General features: G+C 44.8%; 1 protein-coding gene and 1 long non-coding RNA gene across 2 annotated transcripts in view; both read left to right on the top strand.

Annotated features, from left to right (window-relative positions):
* MOSPD2 (motile sperm domain containing 2) overlaps window positions 1-22,866 on the top strand; it is a 162,401-nt gene that overhangs the window by 102,091 nt on the left and 37,444 nt on the right. Inside the window, exon 9 of the mRNA XM_068270709.1 lies at window positions 1,851-2,030. Within this exon, the coding sequence (XP_068126810.1) occupies window positions 1,851-2,030 (180 nt within the window). The remainder of the gene's footprint in view (window positions 1-1,850; window positions 2,031-22,866) is intronic.
* On the top strand, window positions 12,898-13,438 carry LOC137547283 (uncharacterized). Its single transcript, XR_011026548.1, has 2 exons — window positions 12,898-13,220; window positions 13,334-13,438. It is a non-coding gene; the product is annotated as an uncharacterized lncRNA (long non-coding RNA).

Genomic DNA, 22,866 nt, shown 5'->3' with positions numbered 1-22,866 from the left:
GGGTTTCCCTTCGGTCCGCCCGTGCACACTGTGCTGCACCGCGCTCCTGTCATGCACACTTACTGCGTCGGTGACACCCTGCAGACTTTGTGTTGGCATTGTGGCGGTTTGGATACCTCTGGACCATTGCGTGAAGTGTGTAAGTCTCCATAGACTTGCATGGACCTTGTGGCGGAGATGCAGCAAGGTAGTGTGCAAGGGCTGTGATGAATAATGCATTGTGCTTGTATTACCGATTTTTCTTTTGATCTTAAGTGTCTAAAATAAAATCTCATTAGTGCCAATGTTTACATTACAAAACCGCACTTAAGTTGAGATGTATGCTAATGAGTTTGCAACTCATCACATTATTCAAGCAGGCATCATAGTAGGATGCCTCTAATAGATTAGTATAAGCACAGTGTAACAGTTTATACTATACACACTGAGGGTGACATCCCTGTATCTTAAAAACAGTATAAAATAAATAATGCAAATATTATGCATTATTATTATGATAAATATTATACTTTTATTATTATGATAAATATTATGCATTATTACAGTAGAATCTTGTTCTAGTAAACTCTGACATAGAAAACCTCTGGATATAGTAAACTCAGTCCTCCAGAAAATGCATCTGTATAAACAATGTATGACCAATTCTGATATAGTAAACTCTGATATAGTAATCCTCTGGCTATAGTAAACTCAGTCCTCAGGTCCCTGCAAATGTCTGTATACAGTGTATTACCAATACATTTTCCTGGTCCCTTGGAGTTTACTATAAAGGGAATCTACTGTATTATACATATTATGCATTATTATTATGATAGATATTATGCATTATTATTATGATAAATATTATGCATTATTTATAAAGGTGTCGCTTTCAAGCCTATCCACACTTATATGCGTACAGACACACACAACTGTGTCGTGGAGCGTGACGTGACATCATTTCCTGAATGACAGGAATTGCCAGCTTCTCTTAATACATTTTTAATTCATTAAGACACTGTGTGCACTCACTCGTATATTAACTGTTGAATTTAGGCAGTTGCGTAACTGTTCCATTGTGAAATACTAGGACAGTAAGCAAACAAGCTATGCAAATAAAATTCATTATTCATTTAAAGAGGAACTTTAGTGAAAAGGGGGGGGGGATAAATCAATTCATTGCAAAGTGAGAAGTTAAAAAATAAAAGAGAAATCAAGAAATGATTGATATTCGCCTGTAATTTGTTTATATGTTTGATCCACAATGAGCATGCACGTCATCATCATTACTACTGGCAGACATGAAAATACCAGACAGCACCGACAACCATTATCTATAACCACACCCCCTAACAATGCGATAGGCTAAAGGTTATTTTTATCAATTAGGATAGATGATAAATAAGTCATTTATGAGAAGTTTTATGAATAGGGCCCATAGAGTTCCCTGGTGTCTAGTGGGCTCCCTTCCCACCATCATACTGTATTCTCTAGTGTCTAGTGCTCTCCCCTCCCTCCCCATACTACTTTCCCTAGTGTCTAGTGATCTCTTCTCCCTCATACAGCATTCCCTAGTGTCTAGTGCTCTCCCTTCCCTTCCCCATACTGCCTTTCATACTGTCTAGTGATCTCCCCTCCCTCCTCCTTACTGCATTCCCTAGTGTTTAGTGATCTCCCCTCCCTCCTCCATACTGCCTTCCCTGATGTCTAGTACCTGTTTAGAGGCCCAGGCACCGTCCATTTCTGGACATTGCTACATGCTTTAATCTTGAGAGATTCAGTGTGTGCCTGCCCCCTTGTAGTCTGTGTAGCAGTATGATGCCATCCGAATGGGTAACGTTGAGTTTGATCCTTCATCTGCTTTGTTTTAGGACCCTTTTAAGTACAGTTATCCCCCATTACCCGATGATGATTTCCAAACGCCGATGTGTGAAAATGGTCCTATAACCAGCGAGGATGAACTGGAGAGTAAAGAGGAGAGCGAGTCAGGAGACGTGAGGGATGCAATGGAGTCCTGTATCTCTGAGGACAGCGCAGTCCGCCTCAGGAAGGTAAACAGATGTTGAAAATGTGTGAGGTGGGACCACAGGCTGTTGTGAAATGTATTACTTCAAACTTTTTATGAAAGTTCTGCAAGTCACCTAAGTGCCTCAGTGTCACAGGTTTGGGTTCAAGCTTTTTGGAGAGAAAGCCACCCCCTATACTAGTCACAGAAAAATGTATCCAGTCACTTCCTTAGAATAAGTGTGTTCTACAGAAATAAGCCATGAAACTAAAATACATTTCAGACAATGACATCTCTAGAATTAGTAATGGATTTGCATCTTTTTTGCACTATCGACATTTTTGTTTACACATAGTTCCTAATGTGCTGCAGAATATGACCTTTGAGGACAGTGGGCACAAAAGTTGGCCTCCAGGAGATCGGTGTGAGGTTATTCCATTTAATCTACTACATCATTGTTCTGGTAGAGTTAAGTAAACTGGTTGTCCTGGAACAACTCTAGCCTGCTTAGGACACTGGAGGCTGGAATCATTGAGCTGTGCAGACTTAAGACATCAGCCTCTGCTTCCTACATGCAGAGGTAATCCCCTAGGTAAGATTACTCATGACCTGTGCCGGTAAAGCTGTTTCCTGATGACGCATGACCGTAAAAAATAACCAAGCCCTATAGCTGTTTATGCTCTTCTCAGATGAAATCACCAACCTGCTGCACTAAGTGGACCTCTGGGATTTCCAGTCTACAGAAGTCAAAGTCCATCTCTTCTGGGGGTCAAGTGAAAAGGGGAAATATTTATATTTTATATTCCTTTGACTCCTTGAAGTAGAACCAGCATGTTTTAGGTTGTTACAAAAGACCTCAGTTCTCTCCTGGGCTGAGAACCTAAGTTCTTCCATCCTTCGTAAGTGATCTGTTTCTTGAAACCGATTCAAGTGAATTATGGTCTGGTGTTATTCTTGGAGCAGATATGTCCATTCATGTAATACCTATACCGACTACCTGTACGTGGTTTATTGCAAGCTTTTGAAACATTAAGTTTCTTCTTCAGTCATGATACAGAACTATATCAGAATTGCAAGCCAAAAGCAGCTCACAGAAGCACCAGACCAATAATTATGAGAAAATATCAAAAAAGGACTTTATTGATCAATTCTAGAACATGTATATGTTACGGCCAGAACCCGAAGTTTGGCCACTTCTAGTTCTGGCCGGCCACTTCGGGTTCTGGCCGGCCAATGTGCGAAGTGGCCGCTGCGCTGCGGCCAATGTGAGAAATGGATTGATTCCTGTGACATTAAGGTATCTTCTGGCCGCAGCGCAGCGGCCAAACGTATAACAACTTGGTTAATTTAATGCAAATAAGTCGGCGGCAATGTAAGAATTCAAGCTGCCGGCTTTTGGTCTGCCTCTCTCTCTCTCCCCCCCCCCCCCCCCCCCCCTCGTCTCTCTCCTCCTTCTCTTATGGACAGCCGGCGGGGACATGCAAGTCCACGAGAGTCGTACGTCACACCAGGAAAGCAGAGCCGGGAGGCTGCAGACATTGCTTCTGCCAGCGCCCGCTCTGCAAGAACGGCAGGGAAGCCTGCCGCGACGAACGACTCTGGAGGGGACACGCGTGTCCCCGCCGGCTGCCCATAGGAGAGCGAGAGAGGCGGGGGAGGAGAGAGGCAAAGAAAAAGCCGGCGACTTGAATTGTTACATTGCCGCCGGCTTAATTGCATTAAATTAACTAAGTTGTTATACGTTTGGCCGTTGCGCTGCGGCCAGAAGATACCTTAATGTCACAGGAATCAATCCATTTCTCACATTGGCCACAGCGCAGTGGCCACTTCGCACATTGGCCGGCCAGAACCCGAAGTGGCCGGCCAGAACTAGAAGTGGCCAAACTTCGGGTTCTGGCCGTAACATATACAAACAATTAAAATATCCATCAAATGGTGGGCCCTTGGGGGAAACCGGGTAAATACAATCAGAAAAATACATCTTTAATTTATACCTAATATAACATAGCAAAGAACATCCAGATAAAACCTGCAAAGACACAGGATCAGAACCAGTTCTGTATTATACCTGAAGTAGAAACTTACCGTAACTTTTCAAAAGCCTGCAAAAAAGCAGTCATTAAAATTATTACAGAAATTTGCCTTAAAGAGATCACCGAGGCGGCATACTGGAATCCTAATAGAACCCAGAGGCGTGTCATGTGCACAATGACATACCTATAGGTCACTGTATCGCCACTGCTAGCCCCCTTAAAAGATCGCCAGGCTATCGACAATCTGCTTGTTGCTAGGTGGCTATATTTATGTGAGGCTTGTCAATCCGCCTCGTAGCATCTCCCCCTCGATAATACGTTAGTTGAAATCTAAGTCCGGCAGGTGGCTGCGCGGCTCTGACAGGACGTAGATTTCCACTAGCCCGCCGCGCGCTACCGCACATCTCGATGCTTTGCACCTGCCACAGTTCACTCACCCTGCCAGCTATATGACTGCTGAGCTCTGTGATCCGGTCAGGAGCCATTTTTCATTGGCTCCCGGCTGCCTAATCACTGTGAACCAATCACATTCGCTCAAATTGATGGACAGGGTCAGGAACCAATGAAATTGGCTTCTGACTAGCACACAGAGCTCTGCTGTCACAGCAAAGGCAGAGAGGGGGCCTGCAGCGATGGGAGAGTGGCGGGATTCAGGAGGCGCCGTTTTGTGGTACCATTAGTCTTTGGACTTTAAGGGGCAAGAGACTGCTGGTACGCAAGGGGTTAAAAAGGGTTGCAACATCCAAAAATTGGCAAAAAATACTACCCCGAATGTATATGGAAACAGTGTTTTTTTTTTTCTAAAATAGGTCCCTACAGTATATGCCCACCAATTATTTTTTTATTTTTTTTACCTGGTCTGAGTGCCTTTGCCTAACTACAGGGAATTGTGCAGTGCCTGCAGGTTGTGCATAGTTTTTTTTTTTTTTTGGTTTTTAGCTACTGTAAGAAGCTTATCTCAGCATGCAAAGAACAGGAAGCTTCCTATTTCAGATAAGATAAGGGCACTGTGATCCAAAGGTAATTAAATGCCATCTGAAGAGTTTACACAGTGATGTAAGCCTGTTGTTTATGTGATGTTTTCTGTGGGAGGGGCAGTAAACTGTGGTAGTAGGGAGGGAAATTTAACACCTAGGGGTTGGGGGAAAAAGGAAAGAACAGAAGTGATGTCACTTTTGGCATCACAGAGAAACAGTAAAGATGAAAACCAGCATAAATATTTTCTTTTTTACATATCACATTTCTCCTAAATCTGACAGTAAACACTATAAACAAAGGAAAGGCAAGCTAAATAAGTAATTTATTATAGGATGATTACTGGTAGTCTTTTCCATTAATATGGCGCTTCATCTTACTTTAAGCCGGCCATACACTAGCCGATTACCCGCCGATCTACAGCAGATTCGATCACTGGGATCGAATCTGCTGTCACATCGTTCAGGCTAAACGCTAAATTTCGATCTATTCCGTTCCGAAATAGATTGATCCCGTCGATCGCTCAGTGCGGGAAATTACTGCCGATCGGTCGCAGGCAGGGAGCGCGTCGCTAGCGGCGTACGACCGACGCAGGTATACGTTACCTGAAGCTGGCTCTGGGCATCTTCTCCGCATCACCTCCCGGCTTGCATCTTCTCCGCATCACCTTCCGCATCACGGCATCCGTGTATAACTTCCTGTGTCACTGCAGTGACAGCGGAAGTACAAATAGAGGGCGCTCTATTTGAACTTCCGCTGTCACTGGCGTGACAGAAAGTTAAACGCGGACGCCGTGATGCGGAGAAGATGCCCGGGACCAGGCTTCAGGTAATGTATGCGGGGGGGGAGGGGGGGGACAGGCGACCGCTGGCAGCTCAGCAGATGGTGAATCGGTTTCAGGCTGAAATCGATTCACAATCTGTTTGCAGTAAAGGCAGCCATACGATCCCTCTCTGATCAGATTTAATCAGAGAGGGATCTATCTGTTGGTCGAATCTGATGGCAAATTGATCAGTGTATGGCTACCTTAAATGTTCAACACAAATATTTTAACAACCGCTTACATCAGATGAGTTTTGGCAATGTATGCTTTAGAGGTTGTTTTCAAGCTTTTCAATCCTAGAGGAGTCCTTTCATCTTATGCAGGAAATGTCTATTTAAATACACCTCCTTAATCCTCTAAATACTGTGTACAAATGCAAATCTTTATAGGACTTAAAAGAAAGCTTTTTTTTTTCAAAAATAATCTAAAATAGAGACCTTCTCATAATGCACTGAAATCCTGCTACAAACGTAATCTTCTTCTGTCTAGTAACAGATTGTGGGAATATTACTTATGTGTGTTTAAATCTTTAACTTACTTTTCTGTAGTAAAATAACTTACTGAATGGTAATATCCCATCGTTACAGCGGACCTGAACTCAGAACTTCCTCTCTGCTCTAAAGGATAAGCAGCAGCATAATAACCTTTAAAGGAAAACATTTCTTTGTTACAGCTAATACAAATCCTGCAATAACTCTGCAGTGTGTCTACTTCCTGCTTTCATGGAAGCAGACATAGGGTTAACATCCTGTGTTTACAAATGAGCTTCTCTGCCAAACAGGGCTGTGAAGTCAGTCGAGGAGTTGGAGTTGGAGCAATTTTGGGTACCTGGAGTCTGAGTCGGTGGTTTCAATAAACTGGGGAGTCGGAGCCGGATGATTTTTGAACCAAATCCATAGCCTTTGTAAAAATTAGACAAAGGAGTTGGAGTCGAGGAGTCGGAGTTGAGGAGTCGGAGCAATTTTGGGTACCTGCAGTCAGTCGTGGTTTCATAAATGGAGGCGTCGGAAGTTGGATGATTTTTGTACCAACTCCACAGCCCTGCTGCCAAAGCAGTCAGCTGACAACTATGAGATCAAGTTACAGTGGTGATTAGGCACAGGTGAGTGAGAATTAGACAGGCTAAACTCTCTAAGTACATACAGGGTGTATTTCTCTGTTTTCCTTCTGTCCTGTGCAAGAGTTCAGGTCCACTTTAATAGTAGAGTCCACGAGATTCAGTTTGTAACAGAGCAGGTTTGTTTTAGGAGTCAATAATCCTACTCATGAGTTTTACTGTCCATTGCAGGATACAGGATGATAAGAATATTCAATGTACGTTGTTTCTACATAGGGATGCTCATTGAGATGCAAATCGTTTCACCTTGTATTTTCATGTTAACGTTATGGAGCTTAACCCTCGACCTATAAAAATTGGCAGGAAGCTTTTCTGATTGGTCCAATTTCAAGCTGCACACGATTTTGCGTATGGAGGGGGAAGGACAGCCAACGGCATGGCGCACAATGGAGGGGGCGGGGTGAAAACAATGCCCTCAATTTGTACACAGCTGAGACGACACACCAGGTTGGGAGACTCATAGGGGAGGGGATCGGGGGGCGTTGCACACGCGCTACATTCTTTGCAGAGGTGACCCTGCGTGTCCGCTTTGCAGAGAACCATCGCAGGAGTGTCAAACTCCAATACAAAGTGGGCCGAAATTAAACACTGGGACCAAGTCACTGGCCAACCTCAATATCTACTGGGTACCTTCCTCCCTTATAAAGTTCCCAGGTGTCTAATGGTCCCTTCTACAACCCCTATACAGTTCCCTGGTATCTAGAGGTCCCCACCCTCCCTTATACAGTTCCCTGGTGTCTAAAGGCCCCACCCTCCCTTTTGCAGTTCTCTGGTGACTAGAGCCCCCCACCCTCCCTTATACAGTTCCCTGGTGTCTAGTGGCCCCCACCCTCCCTTATACAGTTCCCTGGTGTTTAGTGGCCTTCCCTCTCCTATACAGTTCCCTGCTGTCTAGAAGCCCCCTCCCTCCCCTACACACTTACCTGTTGTCCAGAGGCCCCCTCGCCCCCCTACACAGTTCCCTGGTGTCTAGAGGCCCCCACCCTCCCCTATACAGTTCCCTGGTGTCTAGAGGCTCCCACCCTCCCTTATACAGTTCCCTGTTGTCTAGAGGCCCCCTCGCTCCCCTACACAGTTCCCTGGTGTCTAGAGGCCCCCACCCTCCCTTATACAGTTCCCTAGTGCTTAGAGCTTTGTCCCACCTCCCCCAAATGGCTTTCCTTGGTCTTCTATGGCTTCACCTCCAATATGGCTTCCCTGGTGGTCTAGAGTGGGCCAAACATAATGCAAAGTGGGGGACAAATTGAATGGCTCAGAGGGCCAGATTTGGCCCGTGGGCTGAAGTTTGACATTCTAGTGTGTGTCCAAGGTATGTTCTTCTCAAGTGAGGGGGCTTCAGTGAGGTGCTTCAGTTTCCTTTACTTTCTAAAAAAATTCTGGCAGGTTAATTGTCTTCTCCGCATAGTATTCCTAAAATGTGCTGAAGACATTCAATTTTGAACCACCAGGAGGGAGGGTGAGTGATGTGGATTGCCCAGAGCTCTCTGTAAAGTCATGCGTAATGTGTTGGTACACAACCAAAAAACATGAAAATTTAAATGGACAATTTTGGTCTGTGCAGAATGCTGATTTAGGGCCCGTTTCCACTATCGCGAATACGCATGCGTTGCCCGCATGCGGATTCGCACAGCCAATACAAGTGGATGGGCCTGTTTCCACTTGTCAGTTTTGCTGTACGTTTTTCTGTGCAGCATTTTTCTGCATGGCAGAGCCCTCAGAATTCGCTTGCGTGTGGAATGCAGGCGAATCGCATGCAATGTATTGAATAGGGAAATCGCATGCGTTTTCCCCATGCGTTTTTTGCCACGAATTCGCATGCGATTTTGCATAGGTACCCATGTTAATTTACACAGGCAGTGACATGGTTAAAATCGCATTACCCTAACCTATGCAAAAACGCATGCGGAATCGCACCCGCATGCGATTTCGCCTCGGGTGATTCGCCGACGATTCCGCAATGCAATAGTGGAAACGGGCCCTTATGTGCAAAGAAATTGATCAGAGAAAGTAACCAAAGAGGAATGTTGCCAGTTTAACTGCACTGCATACGCCTTTTTTTCCATACCTTTTAAAAATGAATGTGCTGGGGCACTTTATATGCTGACAACGGGCTTGATTCACAAAACGGTGCTGTTAGCATGGGTATTCGCGCGTTTTATCGCATTTTCGCGCGATAACACGAATATATCGCCTAAACGCGACCATTAACGCATAAAAAATGTGCGTTAACGCGCAATGTGAATTTTTGCACGCAAAAAACGTTATCATGCGAAATTTTGCGCAAACCACTTTTCACAGCGTGCTAACAGTTAGCACCGGTTTGTGAATGAAGCCCAACATCTTTTTGAGAAAAGCAAGTCCTTTTGTAGAGTTGTACAAAGAACATAATGTGCGCCTCCTGATGTGCAAAACTGTCCTCTCCATTGTTGCCGAAACTTCTAATATATTAAAGTGTCTCGTTCATTTGATTACTGTTTGTTTTGAAAATATAGATATTTTTTTTATGCCAAACATCATCACAGTCTAAAAGGTTCTCTTATTAAAGCGGACCTGAGCTCAGAACTTCCCCTCTGCTCTAAAGGATAAACAACAGCGTAATAACATTTAAAGAAAAACATTTATTTGTTACAGCTGATACAAATCCTGCAATAAATCTGCAGTGTGTCTTCCTCCTGCTTTCATGGAAGCAGACATATTGTAAACATCCTGTGTTTACCAATTAGCTGCTCTGCCAGGACAGAGGGCATTCTTGAGCTGCCACAGCTAAGAGACCAATTTCCATTTGTGATTAGTCACAGATGAGGCGGAATTAGACAGGCTAAGCTCTTTAAATACATACAGGGTGCATTTCTCAATGTTCACCTTCAGACCCACTTTAAAGTGGACCCGAGATAAACCTTTACTCATTGCATAATTGTGTTCCTTTCCTATTGTTTATAGGGCATTCCTCAAGCCAAATACTTTTTTTGTTTTAGTTTTAACTTTTAATTCCCTATAAACTACACAAGCCTCGCCCAAAACTTTTCAGAGTGCCTTGGCATTTTCAGACAGTAGAAAGGGCTTATGGGAGCTCAGTCTGGGCAGGAGGAGGAGGAGGTGTTACTAGCCAGAGATTTCAGAAGCAGAGGGGAGGAGGGGGAATTAGGATTTCACAGACTGAGGGCTGGAGATGCAGAGCAGCTTGCCTGTGTGTAATGTTTACAAACAGAACATGGCTGCTGTCATTGTATCACAGGAAGAAATAATCATATTCTGTTGAAGCTGTTTGCAGCTAGATATGCTGTGTAAACTATCTAAACTTTAGATAAGATATATAGACAAGTTACTTGTTATAGTTGGTTTTTCATCTCGGATCTACTTAGGGCTTTCTACAGGCATTGTTACTTTACATGCCGGATCACGATTTACAAGCTCAAATATATAGCGTTTTCTTACAAGAACACTTTATATCGGCAGCTGTTCATTAAGCTGAACACAACCTAATGTACAAATAAATAAATACAAGCATTGAAAGGATGTAGACTATTTAATCATTTTTAATCACTTTCTTTTTAATTCTTTCATTAACCTTTCTGCGGTGCTTTCTGGATTACTGAACACAAATCAACTAATACACCATTATTAAAATCTCATATCCAATCCTCTTGTGTAAATCTACTTATTTGCTGTTTGCACATGTGGCTACGTTTAGCAGTGTGTTTATCGTACAACACACGGAAATCTCTTTGTTATCTGGTGATTATCTAACTTAATAAACAGACCTGTTTATGTTCTAATTCGGTGATTTGGATCAAATCTTTGTTGGACTAATTGTTTAAAGTGACATTCCACACTTGTTGGTAACAAATCTTTGCACCATAATAGAATTTGCAAACTGGTTTCAAATTTAAGTATGTGTTACCTGCAGAGATGGCCACATGTAGAGCTTAGTCTTACTGCCAGCACAGTGAGTAGTGGGGGGTGTAACCATTTTTTGAATGGTGCAGGTGATACTTGTCCAGAGATGCAATGCTTTCTGCTCCATGCAGGCAATTATACAGTGAGAATTAAAATGTAGTCATTTCTTTCTTTGTAAAAAAAAATGCTATCTGGCTGTAAAATAAAATACAAAGATTTATATTTTTTTGATATCCTTAAATTACAAAATTACTAGAGTGCTACTGATGCCTGTTAATACAATTTTAACAAATGTGGAATGTCATGTTATCTACTGTTAAAGATCAACTCCAGACAAATGGATAAGAACATCCTTTAATTCCTATATCTACATTTGCATAGTAGTACGTTGCTAGCAAGGTAACTTATTGGTAGTCATTCTATAGGTCCGTACACACGCCGGACTTTAGGCAACGACGGGTCCGTCGTTGCCTCCCGCTGGGTGGGCGTGCCAGCGACAGTCCGGCGTGTGTACGCTCTGTCGTCAGACTGATACGGCTGTTTCTGAGCGATCCGCCTAAAGTCCGGCGTGTGTACGGACCTTAAATTTCCCATTCAGCTAATTACATAAATTGGGCTCTATAGTTGATTACTTTACATCATCTAAAGGCGAGCCTGACGTTTCTGACATCACAGATGCAACTGAACTTTCCTCCCATGTCACAAAACATACTGATAAATCAATTGTTTCCTCCCCTGATACAATGCATTACGCAATTATTGTGGTAGGATTAGATTGTGAGCTCCTCTGAGGACAGTCAGAGACATGACTATGTATTCTGTAAAGTGCTGCAGAAGATGTCGGTGCTATATAAATACATATTCATAATATGGTAGACATTAGACTATGACTATGGTAGGATTAGATTGTGAGCTCCTCTGAGTACTCTGTAAAGGGCTGCAGAAGTTGCCACAGCCATATAAGTGCATCATAATAATAAAGTGAACCTCCAGACTAAAAATCTATTCAGCAGCACTGAAAAGGCTTGGTGTTTGCGTTTCACAGCATCAGAACTTTGTTTTTCTTACCCAAGCCTCATTTTTAGCTGCACAGAAGGAAACTGCCTGGGCATGTTTCCCCTGATGCTGTGCAAAGCATGATGGAATTTCTGATGATGTTTTTCTCTTTCTGAATTTTTGGCGCAAATATGTTTTTCTTAATTTTGAATTTGAGATTTGAAACCTAGCGTGGCCCAGCTGGGAGAGGTGATCAGGACACAGGACAGTTGGAACTGTGCCTCATGCTCCTAGTCACCTCCTTCCAACCAAAAAGATGGCTGCCCCCAGGAAAAAGATGGCTGCCCCCATGAAATCACAAACCTTTGCCTGTTATTTTAAAACAGGGTGGGTAAGAGATTATATTACCTATCTATTTTAACATAACTAATGTCACTTAATGACAGTATGTTTGTTTAGGCTAAAGTTCCGATTTAAAAATGTTAAGTTAAAGGCTTTCTGAACTGAAAAGGATACGGGGACTGCCATATTAATTTTATTTTAAACCATACCAGTTGCCTGGCAGTATTGCTGATCTGATTGGCTGCAGTCATGTCTGAATCACACACCTGATACAAGCATGCAGCTAATTCAGACAGACTTCAGTCAGAGACATCTGATCTTCATGCTTGTTCAGGGTCTATGGGTAAGAGTATTGGAGGCAGAGAATCAGCAGGACAGCCAAGTAATCTGTATTGTTTAAAAGGAAACAAATATGGCAGCTTCCATATACCTCTTACTTCAGATGTGCTTTAAAATTACAGTGGGCGTTTCTGCTTTGAAATATTATAAGCAGGAGAGGGAGATAATTGGGTGGGCTCATTGGAGGGGGGGGGGGGGGGGCAGAGCTCTGTGGGAACTGCTAGTCTAGTTTGGTTTACTAGTGGTTTAAAATGGTCAGTAAGACGCTGATACTCCTGCCTGGCCTATGATTTTAGGTATCATTAGGTTATCCACAACATTTTCCACCAGTTGTGTTTTTAGCGGTTTGTCTGGAGTTGCTCTTTATTCTGTTTTTCGGTGGAATCAGAACGTGTTTATGAGGTGATTCAGCTGCATCTGACTTTGGATAATCTCTCCTTGCGCTCTCCCTCCCTCTGAGATGAGGGACAAGTTCATTCTGAAGTTTCTGCTTGAGACGCTGATGCCTTCAAGAGGTCGGGAAGACTGGTGAAACGCAAAAGGAGGTGAAACAGCGGGAACGCTCTGCTTGATTCGCACTTTCCTCCCTGGTATAAGCTGCTACGCCTAACACTGACCCCCAGCGCTGCCTTGTTTCGTCTCTTCTCTGCCTCTTCGTCTTTACTTCTTAACCAGCATTGGACAATGGGAAGTAGTCCTTCTGTGGACCAAACTGTAAGTCTACAGAAAACTTATTTTAATGTTTCATTCTTTTGTCAGTTTTTTTTTTCCTTGCTTTTCAGGAGCTACGGAGTCCCTCTCATCAGCAATTTTTCTTGTTGTTACAGCCGGAGAGCATCAGACCGGCCGGTGGTGCAGCTGTCTGCCTGCAAAATCAGAAACCGCACGGCCAGAAGCGTCACAAGGACGGCATGTGAGGATAAATTGTCACGGTAATGACTCAACTTGAAAATCTATTCACACAGTTCACACAGCAGCAGGGAAAGTTTCAGCTAATCTCACAATTCACTGTCTGGCCTTTAGAGAACTTGGAGAGAGAAAGCAGAAGTGGCTCAGGGAGGCTTTAGAGTTCAGATACTGAAGGTCACTAGAATTGATTATCTACATTAAAAAAAAGCAGGAAGTTGCCACCCACTTCCCCATGTGATGCAATAAAGTCTTCACCTTCCAGTGGGTTAAAGTGACACTGAAGCAAAAAAAAAATGATATAGTGAATTGTATGTGTAGTACAGATAATTGATAGAACATTAGTAGCAAAGAAACGAGTCTCATTTTTATTTTTAGTTACATAGCTTTTTTTATAACCTTGCATCCTTCTCTAATATTTGCAGTTTACAAACATCACTCTGTATTAAAACCGCTTCCAGGCCGCGTCGGTTGAAATCTACGTCCTGCAGGTGGCTGTGCGGCTCTGACAGGACGTAGATTTAACCTTTCCCATCACGCGCTACTGCCAGTCTTGCTGCTCTGCACCCGCCAAGTTCACTCGCCCTGCCGTCTATAGCTCTGTGAGCAGGTCAGGAGCCGCTTTCATTGGCTCACTGTGAGCCAATCACTTTGGCTCACATTGATGGACAGGATCAGGAGCCAATGAAAGCAGCTCCTGACCAGTGCAGAGCTCTACCGTCATACAGACTGCTGAGAGAGGGGCCTGCGGCGGTCAAGAACGGCGGGTATGTGCGTGATTCGTCAGTAAGCGCTGTTTTGTGGTACCAGCAGTCTCTGGTCTTTAAGGGGCCAGAGACTGCTGGTAAGCAAGGGGTTAAACTACGAAACGGAGCAGAGCTAATGACCCTTTGAACTGCCCTGCAGTAAAACCTTATCTAAAGCTGCCTCTTACGGTCTCTTTGATGTCAAAGTGCTTCAGAAATTAGGACTGTCTTAAGTTGGGTCAGAGTACTTAGAGAAGCTCTTTTGCATAGATAACTGAAATTTAGCTCTTCCTGTACTGGAAACAATATGAGACTCTTTCCTTTGCCACTAATATTCTATTTCTTAGCTGTACTACACATACAATTCATTATAGCATAAATGTATTTTCTCTTCAGGTTCCCTTTAAACAATACCAGTTGCCAAAGAGGAAAATAATTCCAACTGGCATGCAAATGTAATGTAAATTGTGGGCTGCTTGGATCTGGACCAATCAAAATTGTCCGAATGGGAAGTGATTTTCATTGACCCAGATCCAGGTTGTATACAGTTTGTACGCAAGTTTGAATTACTAGCAACCCATTATCCACCTCAGCTTGTCAGCAGTGTCCATCCTGATAAATGCCGGGCAGGTCCAAAGGCTGAAACAAAAACCTATTCTGAGGGGTTTTCTGTTGAAGGCCTCTGAGAGACACATTTCTGGGTAATATCTCCATTTCTGAAAGGATCACTGAAGATACATTTTACATTCAAAAAAGGTAGTATTTGTGCATTGTGATTACAGGTTAATCTCAAAAGATTAGAATATCGTGCAAAAATTTAATTTATTTCTGTAACTCAACTTAGAGAATCTGTATTGTTAAAATTGCATAAAAGTAAACATACCAGTGTGTTAGGGGACATCTCCTATTACCCTCTGTCACAATTTCATTAAAAGTAGTCAAAAACAGTTTTAAAAAGTTTGTTTATAAACAAACAAAATGGCCACCAAAACCGGAAGTAGGTTGATGTACAGTATGTCCACACATAGAAAATACATCCATACACAAGCAGGCTGTATACACCCTTCCTTTTGAATCTCAAGAGATCATTTGTATGTTTATCTTCTTCCCCCTGAAGTGTTTCTTCCTGCAGACAGCTCTGCCCGGTGTCTGTAATTTCTCAGTAATGTATGTGACAGCCCAGTCAGCTCCTTTGACAGCCTAAGAGAGGACGATTTATCCAGCTTGTAAAATCAGGTCTCTTCTCTCACTGATAAGAGAGCAGAGAAGCTGCCTAATCTAAATAACACACACAGGAGTGTGCATAGAGGGGGCCTGGAGGGGGGCGTGCATAACAGATCAACAACACTGAAGAGTTGGCAGCCTTCCAGACACAGGGCGACAAATCCGACAGGAGAGAGATGAGTTGATTTATTACAGAGACGGTGATAGTACAAAGTGCTGCAGTAAGCCAGAGCACATTAGAATAGGTTTAGGAACTTGTAGGATAGTAGAAAAAAGGATGACATTTTTGTTACAGTCTTTAAAGTGAACCTGAAGCCAAATTAAAATAAAAGAACAGATATTCACCTAAGGAGAGGGAAGGTGTCTATCCTTAAGAGCCTTCCCATTCCTTTCATAAGTTCCGTAATCATTGAAATGATAACAAATAAAGGCTTGGGATATCTCGCTTTGCATGTAATGAGTCTATTTCATATATTAGATTCACCCTTTTAAAAGGGTTCTCTGGTACCTATAAAAAAACTAAAACTGACACATATCTGGGGCTTCTATCGGCCCCTGCAGCTGTAATGTCCCGCGTCGTCCTCCGATGCTCCGTTCTCCGCCACTGGTAATCTGCTAATTATTTGTCTAACTAGATGAATAGCGTCATCGGGAGCTTACTGCGCATGCGCAGTACAAGAAAACTTTGTACTGCGCCTGCGCAGTAAGCTCCCAATGAAGCGGGAGCGAGCGTGCAGCCATGGCCGCGCAGCCGCAGTTCTATTCGTCTAGTTAGACGAATAATTAGCAGATTACCGGCGGCGGGGAACGAGCATCGGAAGAGGTCGGCGTGGGGCATTACAGCCGCAGGGAGCTGATAGAATCCCCAGGTAAGTGTCAGTTTTAGCATTTTATAGGTACTGGAGAACATAGCCGGCCTTTGATATGAGCGACTGGAGCGGTCGCTCAGGGCGCCAGCTTCCAAGGGGGCGCCTATAGCTGGCTACCTTTACTGAGGGCTCCAACACCTGGCTACCTATACTGGAGGCACCTACGCCTGGCTACCTATGGGGGGGGATGGAGACCTTCAACTGACTTCCTATACTGGGGGCACCTATGCTTGGCAACCTATATTGAGAGCACCTACACTTGAGATCCTATACGGGGTCACCTATACCTGGCTACCTATCTATACTGAGTCTGAGGGCATTTGGGGGGGGTAGCTGCACTGCGGCTATAACGCGTGGTGCAAATTGTCGGTGCTGTGCTATAATTCTAAATCGGGGGGGGGGGGGGGGGGAGCTAACTGTCCCACTGATTGTTTTTAATAATACACCTGAAAGGTTCTAGCCTTCATTTTTAAGTGTATTCAGGATAATGCACTCCCTCCATCCATTCGTGGTCATTAATAGTATTTTTTCTTTTATACATATGTGATGTGTGATGTGTCACAATGTCAAAAAGGTTGGGAACCGCTGTTCTAGGAGACATCTCAGGAGAAAAGGGGAATTGCATATGGGCCTCAGTGCGTGTGTGTGAGTGCGTGTGTATATGCACGTGGGAAGAGGATGAAGGGGGGGGGGGCACAAAAATCAGTTTTCGCTCAGGGCGCTGTGAAACCTAAGGCCGGCCCTGCTGGAGAACCCCTTTAAGTTGAATTACTGAAATAAATTAACTTTAGCTCGATATTCTAATTTTTCGAGTTTCACCTGTATTAAACTTGGCTTTAAAGTGCACAAAGGTGAAAAATGATATACAAATTTTGATGGTATATGACCTCTTCAGACACTCCAGCCTCTTTGTTGCATCTGGCCACACCTCCATCTGGGCACTGTAGCCACCATTCTCTTAGCTCCGCACTGTCCATTCCTCTTGTACCGTGGTCTTGCACAACTGTGCACAGCAGCCATGAAGCGCCTGAGCATGCGCAGTTTGGAAACGATCAACTGTGCATGCCCAAGATGCTCCCGGTGGCCGTTGCTACACATAGCAGGGTGGGGCAGAAGCGCATACAGAGAGGGCGCGCGGATGGGTAGTGCATACACCCTGGAGATCCCACCAAAGTTCTGAATGGAGACTACAACTTCAAGAAGGAAGGGAGCCTGGATACAATAAGGAGCCTGCAGCTTGTCTGATGACCTTATATATCATCGGGCTGTAGCTTGCCCAGCCCTGTCATACACCTAAGCAATTTTTTTCAGTTTGCAATCATTTTTTTTTCTTCCTTCGTCCTCCAGGACGGCTTCCTCCTGAGAGAAGACTGATCCCTTCCCTAATGGAAACACAGGCAATACATTTGAATAAGGTGCAAAGGCCCACCCTGTCTTCAATCATCAGTTTTTTGTTTCCTACACCCAATAGATGCAGGCTTTGTAGGAGCCATGTAAAGGTTATGTGTGGACAGGGGAGCCTGTGGGCACCTGTGTCTGATTTACATGGTTTTTCTTTCCTGGCACAGGGGACTAGCATTGTCTTGCAGCCTGGACCGAGCCATGGCGCGGGGGATTACCTGCATAAGCTCCGTTTGATCCACTAGTGCATGGTGGTGCTGGCGTGGGTCCCAGTGCCTCTGCCCCTGGCGTCCCTGTATTCAGCATGATGTAGGCAGGAAGGAGAAGAATCTTGGCGGCAGCTGACCCATCAGGACAGAGGGCCAGATTTATCAAAGCCTTACCAAAAGTTTTTTTCTTCATAAACAGTTCTAACCAGCAGGGGGAACAGTTCTGCATGATAATAAGAAAATCATTAATTCCTAGTTAATAGTGGCAGTTTAGCGTGGATTTCTAGAGCTGCACTACAGCTAAGAAAAGTTCAAATCCATTCTTAAACTGCCACAGATTAAGAAGTGCTTAATAATAGCAGTTCTACAGATTGAGCAGTGTAGCCTAGACATGATTTTGGTGGTTTCATAAACTGAGTCAGTCGGATAATTTTTGTACCGACTCCACAGCCCTGCTCCTCCCACTGCTGAACTCCTCACCCAGGTGTCCTGTGAAGCTGTTCTGTGCTTAACCCTTCCAGTGCTGGGCATTGATGCAATACAACAGATGTATTGGTTACCTCAGCAACACCTTCTTCCCTCACACATTGCACTGCCTGAGAGACCTTCATAACTCCTCCTATTCCTAACAGTTTAAGAAGGAAACTGCACTATTTAGTGATTTACTAAGGTGTCTGAGACAGTTCTGCACGGATTTCTAAAAACCTACAAATATTTTGTCTCAGACACTCTTGATAAATGTCCCCCACAGTTCGGTCAGCAGGAAGTTCATCTGACTGATGTCAATGGAAGGTAGCTTTTAAGCGGTGCGTTTGCACAGCCGTGAGGGATGCCAAAAGAGTCAGTCTGCAAGGCATGGAGCAGCCCACAGATTCTGCCAAACAGCCTATGGAAGCTTCAGAGCAGACTGTAACAGCTTCACAGGTACCGTCGTCTCTCCTTCAGTTTATATAACAAACCAGTGCGGGAGAGTTAGTAAGGCCTATTTTTGCCTGTGACTGCTTTTGTTTTTTAAGCTTCCAAGCATGTTTCAAAGACTAAAGGTGGCCAAACACTGGTCGATTTGCCATCAGATCGACCAACAGATAGAATCGATTTTAGCATGAAATCGATTTACCATCTGTGAAGCTGCCGCCGCCACCCCTGCATACATTACCTGATCCGGCCGGCGTGAGTCCCCCGGTCTCCGCTGTCTTCTTCTCCGCGCTCGGCTCCAGCTTCACTGTACTTCCTGTTCGGGGAAGTTTAAACAGTAGAGGGCACTCTCTACTGTTTAAACTTCCCCAGACAGGAAGAAGTGAAGCCTGCCAGAGCCCAGCGGAGAAGGAACAGCAGGGATACGCGCCGGCCGGATCAGTTAATGTAGTGCCGCTAGCGTCGGTCATCGGACATTCGAACGCCGCTATCGACACACTCCCGACCCGCCGGCAATCGAGCAAAATCTTCCGCATGGACGGATTGACGGGAACGATCGATTTCGGACGGAAAACGATCGTTCGGTCAGCGTTTGCGCAACGATTTCACAGAAGATTCAATCACAGTGATCAAATCTGCTGTATATCAGCGGGAAAATCGTTAAGTGTATGGATGGGCTCCTTAATAAGTGTGCTAGATGTGACTCAAGGCTTCCTGCAGATTATACTAGATCCACTTATGAAAGATGTATTGCAAAATCTAAGGCACAGTCACAGGGAACTGACACCAATAAAGCCATGTTGCACCTGATGAAAACTATGAAAAATTAACTTTTGTCCACCTTTGCAGCGTTTAGTGGGTTTCCAAGTCCAGTCCAGGCACTGCCTGTGGATCAGGTCCAGCTACAGCCACAGGTTCTCCCTCAGACTAGTCCACAGAATATACCACATAGTCTGCCTGAAGTTTCAGAGTCAGGATCACACACAACCCCTGTCCAAACATTGGCATGGATCTGGCCCTCCAGGCCTGGAGTTCGACAGCTGTGCTCTAGATGGATAAGAGATCTGATGGTATGGGCATGTCTGCAATCGGGCATAGATACCCCTTCCAACATAAATGCAAGTTTCAGCAGGTCAGTTGCAACATAAATGCAAGTTTCAGCAGGTCAGTTGTAAATTCTTGAGCAGAATGGCCTAGAGCATCACTTGAACAGATCTGTAGGGCAGATACATGGTCAGGTCATGCAAGGTTTATCAAACACTATGGAGTGAATATCTTGGCCAGCCAGGACCAGGCATTCTGGGGGAAGGTACTTCATTCGGTCATGATTTCTCACTGGTCTCAGGAGGAAGTTGTCCTGGAGGACATTGGGAGAAGAGCCCATATACTTACTGGTAGTAGGGTTTCGACAAGTCCTCCAGGATGGCTACCTTATAACCCTACCCAATGTTTAAAGTGTACCAGAGACAAAACATACTTACCTTTTTATACATACCTGGGGCTTACTCCAGCCCCATGGGCATGGATCGCTCCCACGCCGCCATCCTCCGCTGCCCGCAGCTCTGGTACCGGGTCCCATAACTTCCTCCAGTCGCGGACAGTCTGCGCAAGAGAAGTGCGCCCTCGGCTGCTGGAGAGATACATAAATAGCACACTTCGATTGCGTCAGACTGGCCACGACTGTTACGGAACCCGTTACTGAAGCTGCGGGCAGTGGAGAACGGTGGCGTGGTAGCGTTCCATGTTCATGGTACTGGAGGAAGCCCCAGGTATGTATAAAAAGGTAAGTATGTCTCGGCTCTAGTTTCCTTTAAATGTTTATATCATATGTTAAATATCTGGTTGTAGGTTTTTCTTTTGTATAAACGATGATTGAGGACGGGTGGGCCTTTGTACCTTCCATTATTCAGATTCATTGCCTGTGTTTCCATTAGGAAAATTATCAGTCTTCTCTCAGGAAGAAAAATGTATTGTAATTTATTGTAATTGTTGAATTGAAAATGAATATAAAAAAAGTATCGTGTTGCCACCTTTACACAGATTGGCCCATATTCTATTAACTTGTCTTCTGAGTTCTCTCCAATGAGATATTTTCAAACTTTACCAATGAAATCGCTTTAAAGTGTACCTGTGATGAAAGACATTTCAGGGGGCTTCCTTAAGCCCCGTTGAGGCTTCTCGGTCTCTCACAGTCTCACGGGTGGCTCCTGTCCCCCGTAGTACGGCCCGGTTGCCTGGCCAAGTCACGAACGTTGCAAGTGTCCGGCCTCACGCTCCCGGCGACGGGGGAGTCTGTGTGATGAAGTCTGACTCCGCCAGGCTCCCGGGCTCTACTGCCGGGCATATGAACCACCCGGGGAGACGGTGAGGAAACAAGCGGCCTGAAGGGGTCTTGAAAAGAACCCGAGGTGAGTTCTTAGAATCCTATAGCCGACAGAGGTTGGGTCTGCATATAATGCCCAGCCTCTGTTGCCATACAGCGTCCCCCCCCCCTGCGCTCTGCTGTCCCCATAAATCAAACGTCGTGCTTGCGCCATCGCTAGCCAGCTGTTTACCTCTGGATGTGTCAGTCTCGCCGCTCCCCAGCCTCTGTCGCCGCTCCCCGCCTGCGTCCCTTCCCGCTGATTGGAGGGAAGGGAGGCAGGTGGGGAGCGGAGATGTAGAGGAGGCGGGGAAGCGCTGCGAGACTGACACATCCAGAGGTAAACAGCTGGCTAGCGACACGCTTTGTGTTGCTAGCACGCCGTTTGATTTATGGGGACAGCAGAGCGCAGGGGGGAGTGGGGGCCTAGGGGGGACGCTGTATAGCAACAGAGGCTGGGCATTATATGCAGACCCAACCTCTGTGTGCTATTAGGATTCTTAGAGCCCACCTCGGGTTCTAGGTAAGTACAGTCTTTTATGTCTTTTATCTCAGGTTCACTTTAAAGTTCCCACGAAGCAAGACAATTCAAAATTAGATAATTGGATAAGGACCAATCTCCGTTGCTTTCTCGATGTTGAGGACATGCAGCCAATGTAACAGCAGTTAGTATACTTCTTCCAACAAGTATGCTTCTTGGAAGAACACCTGTAAGGAAAAAAGTGCTCCTTGGCGGTACTTACCTCGGGATTGGGAAACCTCTGCACCCTAATGAGGCTTCCCCCGTCCTTGGCCAGCCTGATCCTCTGCTGGGACCCCCCGGACAAAAAGAGACAAAAGCTATCTCCTTTGCTGTCACGTGGAGACGCAGTAGCGGCTTCCCACTCAAGCTCTGGCAGAAATAGCCAAACCAGATCAGGTCCACCCTACTGCGCAGGCGCAAGGTGTCTACGCCTTCACAGTAGAGCATACCCGATCCGGCTTGGCTATTTCCGCCGGAGCTCGAGTGACAAGCCGCTGGTGTGCATGCGTGCACACCCACAAGGAGATCTTTGGGGGTCCCAGCGCTGGATCCCCTCTACTGCAGAGGATAAGATAAGCACCTCTTTAGGATCCAGAGGCTTCTCCCTCCTGAGATAAGTACCCCTGTGGGGTACTTTATTTTCACTACCGGTTCACTTTAATAGTTGAGCTATCCATTGCTTTCCCGAAGGAGGCAACTCTTCATGCAATACGCAAACTCCCAATCTAACACAAACAATTGCCTGGGGGTGGAAACAGTCTCCTCCTCCTGGTTTTGGCCATTCCATTTCGCACTTTTATTTCAGCCCAATGATCTTTCTAGTAATTGCATTTAGAACCCTAATTTTCAAGCCTAGCTTTGATGTGGCTTTTAGAGACGCAGCGTGTCGTGCTTACTCAGGTCTTAAATTGCATTTTTCTCCTTGAGTGGTTTACTTAGAGCCCCGGTATCGGTTGCAGCGTATTTTCTGCCGCTGTGACATTAAGTTCCAAATACACCAAAGGCTGCTTTCTGGTTTCATTGTGGCTGATGGTGAGCGGGTCACAGACTTCAGGATCCATCAGCTGAACGCGGCTCGTGTCATTTGTAAATTGAACAATAGAAAGGTTAAACTTACATTTTCCCTACTGTGTACAAAAAAATGTAAATTTAACTTTTCTATTGTGTAAAATACCTGGAAGGGTGTGCACGGCCCACACTGCACT

Source organism: Hyperolius riggenbachi, chromosome 2 (assembly GCF_040937935.1).
Source record: "Hyperolius riggenbachi isolate aHypRig1 chromosome 2, aHypRig1.pri, whole genome shotgun sequence".
Lineage (NCBI taxonomy): Eukaryota > Metazoa > Chordata > Amphibia > Anura > Hyperoliidae > Hyperolius > Hyperolius riggenbachi.
Note: the sequence above shows the minus strand (reverse complement) of the source record. Positions and strands in the feature narration are given on the sequence as shown.